Source organism: Molothrus ater, chromosome 7 (genome assembly GCF_012460135.2).
Source record: "Molothrus ater isolate BHLD 08-10-18 breed brown headed cowbird chromosome 7, BPBGC_Mater_1.1, whole genome shotgun sequence".
Lineage (NCBI taxonomy): Eukaryota > Metazoa > Chordata > Aves > Passeriformes > Icteridae > Molothrus > Molothrus ater.
In genome coordinates, this window is record NC_050484.2 from 27829713 (window position 1) to 27841263 (window position 11551).

Sequence of the window (11551 nt, forward strand, 5' to 3'; positions counted from 1 at the left end):
GAAGGAACTAACACCGAGCAGATCCCACATCAAAACACAGGACTTGCAGGAGATGAAAAAGTCACACAGCAGTTAGACAGGAACCCCACCCATTTCCCAGAAGCTGTAAATCTTCACATTCCTTGCACACACTTTGTCACTGTCCTACCCCTCTGGGCCATAAAAAACCAACATGCAGCACATCATGAAATCAAATAGCAGCTAGAAGGCTCCAGGGAGATGCTGGTGCACTCCAGCTCCCTCGGCACCACCTCTTCTGGGTACAGATTACCTGACCAGGGTGCCATGTAAACCCTACAGTACAGAGCAGATGGAAGGACAAACCTTGCCCAAGGCTGGTAAAACCTGGAGCCCTGTCTTCTACCTCCTAAAACAAAACTGGGTTATTTTCTCTGAACCATACCCACCTGCACAGGGAAAAAGAATGAACAAACAAAAAAAAACAAATAAAAAAACATCTCAACCTAACAAAAAAACAAAAAAAAAACCAAAAAAAAACCCAACCCAAAAACAACACAAGAAGATGAAAAAAAAAAAAACAGAAAAATTAAAAAAATAAGTAAAATGAGACAAGAGGAAAAAAAGAGATGATAATGAAAAGAAGAAAAGAGAAAGACAGGAGCTTTTCAAAGCATGGGTTCTCGGAAGCCATTACCAGCTACAGGGTGGATCACTTGACCACACAGATGGAATATGCTGTCAAAATAATTTTGGTTTTTTACCTCTCAGTTCTTCAGGTGTTGCTGGGAATTTTTCATTGCATCTTCTACCAGGACAGAAAGAAAATTCTTTTAGTTTGATTAGAAAATGAGAGTAAATATCCAGTAGTACCACAATATGATGACCAAACCAGCTGTTACCGAAAGACTGTAACTACTCCAACGACTGCAATGGCTAAAAAGTTAGCAATTGTTCCACTTTTCTTAAAAGACAGAGAGGGAGCCATGGTACATGACTGAAAGATTAGCTAATCAGACACAAATTGAATGCATTTGGAGAACAGCCTGGTGCCCAAAGTTCACATTCCAGCTGGGCTGAGTCCCAGTCCTCTTCCAGCCCAGACCTTGGCAGTGCTGCCCACACCACAGAGGACTCAGAGCAAAAGGGCATTTAGGAAGCACTGGGCTATTCAGGCTCCAGGAGGGCACAACCAGCTCCAGTGAGCCTTTAGCACCAGGATAATCAGCATTTTATATCCACTGCTGCTCAGATTTATAAATCATCTGAATGAGGTTAATCACAAAAGACCTCATAAAAAATAAGATGTCCTGCCTTGGACGGGTCTCTGACAGAGAAGAGGTGTCAAACTAAGCCATTGTGCCCAGGACACTGAAGGACAAGTCAATGGCTGCTTTGTAAGATTAGGGCAAAGAGATTTGTCCTTCTGCCTCCAGTACCTTCATGAATCCTGATGCTGCTCTGAAGTATCTTCACCTCTCCAGAAATAACCAGAACTAGCACACCCTGCCTTTTCAAGCATGTCATAAAAGTGCCTAGAAGGACAAGTCTTTTTGCTATGCACCTCAATCACCCCCATTAGGTTTTGTCTTGAATTCACCAAGATCCAAGCCAGTTATAAAAGTGTGATTATGACCACAAGGCTAGGAGAAATTATTCAAATGGGTCAGTTTATCAAGACAATAAAACTATTAAGAATCCAGAAACACAGAGAAATTAGACACACAGCACTCTATCACACTAACAGGTTTTGATACTGGTGAACATTACGGTGAAATATTAAACTAATTCATGGTGGGGGGAAGGAGGATAAACCAAGGGGGTAGATTAGGAGGTGGCAGGATTATAGGATAATTTAGGAGATAAGAAAAACAGATACGCCTTTGTAAACCTCAAGCAACACATGCCCAAGAGATAAAGACAATATTCTTACAAAGGACTAAATTGATACACAATACCTCAGGGATTTACTTAATTACTTCTATTACAGAATTACCCTAGGGAGGCAATTAGCAATGCAACAGTTACTGAATATTTCAGGTTGCCACTTTTTGCCCTGAACAGAAGACCACAAATCAATTTTCAGTAACTTCGGTGCAACAGCTGCTCGGGCAGATTCTTTAGTAGTGAGCAGTGCTAGACTCTTCTCATTGCACAAGAGCCCCACTGATATCAATTATACCAATATTTATGCAGAACAGGGCATTAAGTGCTGTTTGAGGCACCCAGTAGCTGGCCCCATGTGGCTGAGCACCTTAAAAATCCCATCCTATACAAACATTACTCAAACCTATTTCCAACTGGACAAAAGTAAAACAGGCAGCACATAACCACAGGGGAGCTGACACACAGATCCATCTGCATTCCAGGTGGTTCATCTCTCCTTCTTGATGAATAAAGACAATGCTGCTTGAAGACAATGAAAGCACAGTGCAAGGACTTGATTAACACACTGCTGAGAACCTGTCTCTAAATCAGTCATCACTCACGTGTAGTAGGCATGCTGAGGCTGAGATGGAACATACAGTACTACTTCTCCTACTGTGTGACTAACTTCTTGCTGAATGCCATTCAAATTGCCAACTGGAAAGCATCTCTACGAGGTGCTAGGAGATCTCCACAAGATTCAAGTCAATTCACTGTTACAGTAAGGAATTGTTTTTAGCCCTGCTGAAGTGAGTTTGTTTATGAAGAGGAGAGAGACTGGTTCTCATACCACCAACATCTTCTGAGAAACAGTTAAACTGAAATGTTACACTTTCAAGAGAGCCACCATGCAGATAAGATCAATCATCTACCATTAACATGCACTGACAGAGAGAAGGGCCAACACATACACACTTCTCAGAAGTGAAGGATAAGGAGTACTAATGTAACATTTTTATGATGGAGACATGGAAAAGGGTCGAGCAAGAAGGAGCCCTGAATCAGAGAGACAAACAAAAGACATGTGCCGAGGTAGTTTGCTATCAGAGATCCTTTGCAGAAGGTTTGCAGTAGTATTTGGGGAGAAAAGAGATCAGTGAATTTCAGTTTCTATTCCATTGAGGTTACTGACACATGACAAAAAAAAGGTATTTATTTTTCGTGGTACCTTACCAGTCACCCACTCGCACTGAGTTAATAAACTACAAAGACTTAACTGTATCCTTGAACATGGAACATCAGAAAGTTACAATAAAACAGGTTTGGATGGGAAAACAGGAGTAAATCTAACCTCAGTCCACGGGCTTGTTTGATGTTTGTATATGGCATTCTTATCCCCTACTCCTGGTCCCCCACTCACTCCCACACATAATTCCCATCCCTTTTTAAGTCTGATTCAGAGTCCAATAAACTCTCTTGTGAAATTCCCTGTCCCTTAGCCCATAGTCTTACAAAAATATCGGTGCTTGCTCAAGACTCTCTGCGCTGAGGGCAGCTGTCTCCTCACATGACTTCAGTTAAGCATCTGCAGCCCACAGGCTGAACCTCTGCCCATGTGCCCATACAGGCCCGTGGGTCAGCTGGGCAGCTCGCTCCAAGGGACTGGGAATAAATCTCACTGTTATCTCTGCTGTGAATGCAAGGCAGATTTCTGATAAACGGTACACTTCTTTCTCAGTTAAGTATTAGAAAGCCTCATTCACATCTAAAGTAATGCTTACGTGAATTCTAGAGTTGAGCGTGTTTTCAGAGCCTGAAAGTGCATCAGAGCCAACACATGGAAAAGGTGGCCTGAAAAGAGATACACTTACATGCAGGGAGAAGACAACACACTTCCATACAGTGAAACATATTTGTAATCTGTCCCAGAATAACACAAGAACATAAACCTGAAAACTAATACAGTCATCCACTCCCCAATAAATCCAAAACCAGTTCCTCTAGAGCTAACTGGTCACAGGAACAAATGAAAAACCCCCTTTTAAGCAGTCAGAATTTGTAGTTGGTAGAGCATCATCACCTATTCACTGTGTTCCGCTTCCAGCAGCATGCTGCCTTTGGAAACAAGTAAGTTCCCAAACACAGGATTTCTTTTTCTCCCCTCCCTCAGCACTGGATAACTTTTTAATATAAGGCAATAATTAGCACTTCTTTATTCCAATCAAGCCTCAATTCAAGAAGCTAAGATCAACCTCCAGCTGATCAGACTCACAGAGGAACCAACTATACTCATCTTTTTGACTGAGGTGCTTTATCGTTTGAAAGACAGACTCCTCCAAGTAGCAAAGAGAAGTCAGAGCCTATTTTCCAAATCCAGTGACTCCAGAAGAATTATTTTAAAAAGCAGCTCACTTAAGACTGAACAGTGACAACTACTCTTGTTCTTGGCACTTTACGGATTCAGAAACAGCAGACTGCATGAACCCTTCCATGAAGTCTGACTAGCATAGCATTGGAGCAGAGAGTTTGGGGACAGAAAAATCCAGCAATGATAGGAGAAGATAATTCAGACAATAAACTCATGCATCCTCAGCTAGAGAATACAAGAAGCTGCCTTTCCCCCAAAAGGGACCTTCTACCAAGAATTCCACTCTCTTGAGAAAGAGGAGTTTGTAACAGGCTCTAGAGCCTTATAAAAGTGCTCAGGAGTCAACACAAGAGTCACCCTGCCTTAAACATCGGTGGATCATAACAAGAGTGTATGATTTCTCCCAGTTTGGAAACAATTCAGAGAGGACTTAAAGCAAAAAAGCTCCCACAAAGTAAAACTTGCTTAAGTTTTATAGTTTAAAATGCCATGAAAAAGAGAGGAAAGGTGGTAAACAACCTAACCAGCCTTTCTTCTGTGACTGCTGGATGTAAAGTACCATCTGGTCACAAAGGCACTCACATTCACTCCTGCTCCACAAAACCCAGGCTGATGTGACTGCCAGTGTGAAGTCACAGAAAACATTTTAACTCACTCTTCTTGACTTATCTGGTCTTCACCTGCCTTTGCCTCTGGTAGTTTGAAGGAGGAAAATAGGGCTTGTGCGCATTAGGGGGGCAGAGCTGAACACAACTGATTTCCACGGCAACAAGATACAGCCCCAGTGAAGAAGGCCTGTTAGTAGCTGTAAGGCAATGTGCTCAGCAGAACAGATTTTCTATCAGACAGCCAGAGATAGCAGCTCGTGTTCATACACAAACGTGTAAGGAATCTGATGCTTGGCCTTGTACAACCCAACTGATTTAGCCTGTGCTACGCCAGTGCAGACCATAGCAAGATAGAGACTGTGTTAGTAGGAAAAATAAACAGTGGAGAGATGCTCTGCCTTTGAAGATAAAGTGCTCCTAGGACATTCCTCTTTAACTGAACATTTATTGCCAAACCATAGGAAAACCCCAGCATTACTATGAAAGCAAAAGCAACTGTGCAAGGCACAGATTTGTGCGTGCTGTACCATCACCTAGTGCCCATGCTTCTACCTTTGACAAGTGCACATTCAGACATGAGCCAACCTCTTACAAACAACCTGCTATTTGGGACGGGAGGGAGCTGTAATTGTTCCAAATTTTCTACTGAGGGAGTCAATCATTTGGCCTTTGAAGTTTAGGCTCCTTCCTATTAAAATACAGCTACCAACATTTTCCAACGCAATGATATTTTATTCATTTGTTAGTATGCTCCGAACCCTGCTCATAACAGACTGCTAAATCTTCTAGCAGCAATCATGATGGGATTTGCCTTGCCATGTAAGGATGCAGTCTCCAAACACACTGATTTCAACAGGACCAGTCTCCGTTTATAAAGCAAAAAGCACACATGAGGCTTTGCGAGACCAGAGCCCCAGTGGAGAAGAGCTGAGGCCATTAGCAAACTTTTTCAAGTCAAGCAGAAAAACACCAACTGTCCCACTCACAGTGTATGCTCTGCTGGAAATGCACAAAAAGCCATTTATATCAAACATAAGAAGAATATGTCACATACAGTTTATAAAAATATTGGTAACAAACTAAGAAAAAAGCCAGAAACTCTCCAAGTAGGCTTAACGAGGCTGTGGGGAGAAGAGAGTAATTTCATGGGCTATTTTGTATAGCAAAACAGTGACAGCTCATTCTGACGAGGTTTTATTTAAGTCCTACAACTTTTCTTGCCACTGCAATAGGTGGAACACAAAACAACTCAGAACTAAGACTCAAAGCAGGCGCTGAGCACGAGGCTTTATTTTGTATTATGTGTTAGGGCTGTGAAATGACCAAACACCTGATTTTAATAAACAAATCCTTGGTAACACACAAGTATCAGGGCTGACTGTGACAGGCTCATCCTTGCTCAGAGTCCTGCACATCAGAAGGATGACAACTGCCTCATAGCTTCAATGTTTTACATGTGGTAAGCTTAAAGCACGAGTCCCAAGGCTGCCTGCTTCACTTGAAGAGTGGCGCCTTGTACTGCTGTTGTTTATACAGATATGGTAATTAAAAATTGCACTGTAATGCATTTGATAATAGTCTTATTGTTCCCATGGACTGAACTGCTTCAGTTAAACATGATATCACAGCTAAATAACAACCTGCATTTATACTTTTTTTTGGTACTTTTTAATCCTGCCTGTACAGGAACTCTGGGCTTTTTCACCATAGAGATTTCCAGCACATTTCAGAGAAAAACACTTTTCTGCTAAACCAAAAGCCTACCCCACATTCCCATGGAGCACACTCTCTTAGGATGCCTAAGCTCTGTGCTAACACTGAACCCAGAGTGACACACAAGGATAAGCTCTACCTTACAAAAACAGCCAGACTTTCCACACCTTTCTCAGTAAAACAGCAGCATGCTTGGATACTGTTCCACAGGTGTGCTTAGCACAGGGCTGTTTACATTGAATTCAGCTGAAGGGCACCAGCTGACAGTGCTGGAGCAGCCGTCATGGGAACCCAGTGAGACAGACTTCTTGTATGTTTAGAGCCTTAACGTGGAGCAGAAATGGAACACCACAGCAGTGAAAAATAGCAAGATTACAGGCTAGCACTGCACACCATCCCACCCAGCAGCAGGTAACCTAGGAGTTCAGCTGAAAGTCCTGCCAACCTTCCAGCATCAGCCAGGCCTGTGGAAGTCAAGACTACCCCACTTCCCTCACCCTTCAATGCTGAGCACACATCCAAATCACTCAGGGCTTGCCTACCTGCTTCAGGAGGAACTTATCCTCCGCGTTGATCTTGAGGGAGACGGCCAGGTGGATGGCGGAGAGCACCACCCCGCTGATGACCGCGGCTCTCATCCGCACCGGCAGCAGCGTGTAGATGCTGTAGATGAAGAAGACGGTCCACCAGATGCCCTCTGAGGCGCTCCTGGGCCACACCAGCAGAACCCCTACCACTTGCACTGCCAGGATCACCAGGATGACAGAGTAGCACGCCAACCACATGTGGTCCTGGTGGAAGTTGTTGCGGTTGCACACCATGCACAGCACCACCATCAGCACGATGGCCAGGGAGAGCACCACGACATAGGATACCTCATAGCGGCCGTGTGCGGCATGGAAGATCAGCATGACCACACAGACCAGCACCAGCACGGCCATAAGCATGGTGAGGCTGCTCTGGTTTAGCCGAAAGAAGTAGCGCTGATAGAGACGTTCCAGTTTCTCAGACTGGAACTTCTTGGACCTGAAGATTTGCAGCAGGCTACTACAACAACTGCCCATGGAGAAGGCCGCCTCGGAGTCCCCCTCGTCCCCGTCCTCTTCCTCCAGCTCCTCAATCTTGGCCTTGATGCGTTTCTCGTCCAGCCCCAACTCCACAGAGCGGGGCCGTACCTCCCCCTGCTCCCCCAGCTGCCGGGGGCTGGCATTGTTGGGGGCAGCGGGGGAATCACTGCCGGGCGGGTGGCGGGACCGGTGACGTCGGCTGTCGTCACCGTGCTCCTGCCAGGCGGATTTGGACCTAAAGCTCATCATCCTGCAGCCGCTCTCCCCGCGGTTCCGGGGCTCGTAGTCTTCCTCGCTCCTCCACCTGCTCGACATGCGGGAGGCCTTCTTGCCCGAGGACCTGTTGGGAGGCGGCGGGTAGGAGTAGCCATTGGCCCGGGCCTCCGCCTCGCCCCAGGCTGAGCGGTGCTGCTCGGTGCCTGCCCAGGGCGCGGGACCGCCGAAGCCCGGAGGGCTGACGCTGTTGGACCGGGACATGCCCTGAGGAGCGGGGCCGCGGGCGAGGGAATGAACGCCGGACAGGCGCAGGGGACGAGCCGCCGGGAGAAAACCCCAAAAGGCAGCGGGGAAGGAGAAAAAAATGAGGGGGAAAAAAGAAAAAAAAAAATGAGAAAGAAAAAAGGCAAAACCCGCAAACGCCCCTAAAGTCTCCGGAACGGCCGGGTGTCCCCAGAGCCGGGGTGTCCCCGGCGGGACGCTCAGGGCAGTGCCATCGCCGGCACCGGCACTTCGACACCGCCGAGCGCGCTCGGCACCGCGGGGACCGGGACGCCCCCGGCTCACGGCCGCTCGCCCTCAGCCGCGCCGCGGCGGCCGCAGGGGCTCGGGGCGCCGCGGGGGAGCCGCATCGCAGCGCGCCCGCACCGCTCCCGCCCGGCCCCCGCCGCTCGGGGCCGGGCGCAGGGCGGGCGCTTCGCGGCGGGCCGGTCGGCGGGGAGCGGGCGGAGGCTCAGGCTCGCAGGGATGCGGCAGCCGGCGGCGGCGGGAGCATCCCCTGCCCGAGGGGCGCGGCGGGGGGGCTGCCCGGGGCGGACCGGGCTGCGGCGGTGCTCCCGGCTCGCCTCGCCTCCCAGCGGCGGAGCCCCGGCGGTAAGGCACGGCCGGCGGCAGCCGCGCCGCTCATGCACCCGACCGCCGCTCCCGCTACGCCGCGGTGCCTTCGGGCGGCCGCAGCGCCTCTCCCACGGGCACCGGGGAAGAGAAACCGGCAAATCTGAAAAATCGGAAGGGTAAAGGGAAAGAAAAAAATTCAAAAAAACCCGAGCAGGAGCAGGGGCTCGGCGCTGCCTCCCCCGCGCTGCCGGTGCCGGAGTGAGGCTGTGGCGGTGGCGGCAGCGGCCCCGCGCGCGGCTCTCCCGGGGACGGCGGCGCCGCGTCCCGGCCGCGCTTTGTGCTCCCCATTCAGCCGCGCGCCGGCCGCGCCGCCCCCGCCCGCCCCCATTGGCCCGGCCCCGCCGCCGCGCGCCGCCATTGGCCCGGGCCCGCCGCCGCCCCGCCAATGCGCGCGCCCGGGGCGGGGCGCCTTAACCCCTTCGGCGCCGCCCGGCAGCCCCGGGCCCGCCCCCGGCAGCGCCGCACGGGGCGAGCGGGGCCGCTCCGGGCGCTGCATCCCGGCTCCTCTGTCCGCAAAGCTGCTGGTGCATCAAGCACCGGGGGCCGAACTGGCGAACAGAGGAAAATCAAGCCCCAGAAAGCCCTCCCACAACAGCAGCACCTGTTACTGGACCCACCTTAATGCAGAAATTGAGGGTAAAATTCACGCACGGGTAAGTTTACCTTGTTTTTTCAACCACTTAAGCTACAGCCCTCAGCTTCACCCGACAGCGCTGTGACACCGTTTTATGGCATGTTCCCTAACCTGGGAGTGAGGTATGACCACACCGGAACAGTTCCCAGCAAGTTTCCATCTCCAGACTCTTCCACAATGTTCTTTCAGGTGAACCACTCTTTCTGCAGATGCAAGTGAGCCAATTAATGATTTACAGTGTTTTGAAGATAAGCATCATATGTGCTAAGAATAATATTATTGCTTGATGTTCTGCATCATGTTTTATTAAAAACAAACTGTCAAATCAGATACCTGCTTGGCTTAAGTTGCTGAAACTGGTAATTGTCTAGATGTTTGATCAAACATAGGAAATCCCTGCTCACAAGTAGTCCTTAGCAGTAGGACTGCTGAAGCTGTGGTTATCAAGGGACAGAGATAAGCAACGTTTGTAGAGAGGAAATACTGCTGGACACAGTTGGGCAAAAAAAGCCAAACTGGATAACCTTCCAAACAGAAGCCCTTCACATGTCCTTTACACGTGCAAGTAACTCCACACACTACAGCAGTTTAGGCCTTTGTGCATTTCAGTGGTTTGTAAAACCATATGCTGAATTTTTAGCAGCTTCTTCCACAGAGCATCTTTTATTTACCAGGAATTCACAGTTAAAGATTTTCCCTTAAACAATACAACTATTACAGTGGGGCTCACTTCCAGGGCACTTTCCTGACAGATGCTCCATACTGCAGCTGATCACAACTGGACTTAGAGTTTGCTTCCCATGAGGAGACATTTTTATATATAAATACCACTGCCCTTCAGATGGAATTTATCATTTCTTGTGATATTATACAACACTGTCACTATTCATACACTACTTTTGTTCTGCTTGAGTAGAACAACACTCAAGAATTATTGTGTAGTTGGTCACTCTGGCTGAACAGTGCCTGAACCCAAGGGATAAAGACAGTCAAACAATTCTTCAGTGAGCTGTAAACCGGGACCTGTCTTTTTGTTTTGTACACAAAGTCCCATTTTGGAGTTCTTCTCTCAAAGCCAGCAGTAAAAGATCTCACTTTTTCACAGTAAAACCAGGTAAAAGGAGAAAAATTATTCATAAAATTGGTGACCCTAAAATTAATTCTGCTTCACAGAAAGTTACTTTGAAGGCATGTGTAAGAACCAAGCACATTCAACATCCACATCTTGTTATATTTCATTCAAGATATCAACAAACCATTGCTCAGATAAAAGACCAATTCATTTTAAGGTTTTTATGTTTCACCACTGGGACTAAATGAAGTCTTAGTTATCTTTTGCATCATGGAAGCCTCTGGAAGCCTGAATCCTAGGCAGGACTCCAGTCACAGTAAGCTACAGACCCTTCTCCAGGAAGTTTATGTAAATAGGTACCAGGGAAATGGTAGTTTCAATTCTAGAGTACCCTTCATGTTTCTTTTCACTATGCCATTTTGTATGACATACAGTTTTGCTTTTCTGTAATGTCATAAGAAGTGATGCCTAATCAATTTAAGGGTGTTTTTAAAAAAAAAAATTCAGCCAGAGGGGAAAAAAGTTTTGTCCTTGCTACAGGGGAAAACAAGTCTTCAACCAAAAGTTTGTAACTTTAGAAGTGGGTAGAAAAGTACGAGGTGTTGAGTTTAAAGAGGGGTAAAGAAGCATTTGGAAGAGATTGTGCAGAAAATCTGTAGCTTGTGAGAAGAACAAGGATGTTAAGAAGGTAAAAAGTGTCTCAGAAGCAAGAGGAGCAGCAACTAAATGGGTCCCTCACACAATGAGGACATACAGGGCTGTGGCAAAGATGATGTATGATTCCACATGGATAGTAAAAACCTTTAATGCCCACTTCTAGCTGATGATGGTACTGGATGACATAGAACAGTAGCAGCACAAAAGCAACAAGCAGGATATTTTAATATTTAATATTGAGGATACAGACCATAATACAGACAGCTTATCTACAGCTTTCCTTCTAACACGCAGTTTCCTCAAGCCCTGCCTCTCGTTTCTAATTCAGGAACCTCATGACAAATGGCAGTAAGATACAATGTTTGTCTCACCCTAAAAATTATGCATGAAAGCAAAACACTGCATATTCTGGGTGGCTGTGAAGTCATTTAAAAATGCCTAGCACTTACTACAAGAACATTCAGGCAATCATAGTTTGTTAATGAATTATACATA

The 11551-nt window shown here is 47.2% G+C and overlaps 1 protein-coding gene across 1 annotated transcript in view; it reads right to left on the reverse strand.

The window, feature by feature from the left end:
- The window catches only part of ADCY5 (adenylate cyclase 5), a 204129-nt gene extending 195796 nt beyond the window's left edge, over window positions 1-8333 (reverse strand). Inside the window, exon 1 of the mRNA XM_036386627.2 lies at window positions 7056-8333. Within this exon, the coding sequence (XP_036242520.1) occupies window positions 7056-8057 (1002 nt within the window). The 5' untranslated portion in view covers window positions 8058-8333. The remainder of the gene's footprint in view (window positions 1-7055) is intronic.
- Window positions 8334-11551: the final 3218 nt, after the last annotated feature.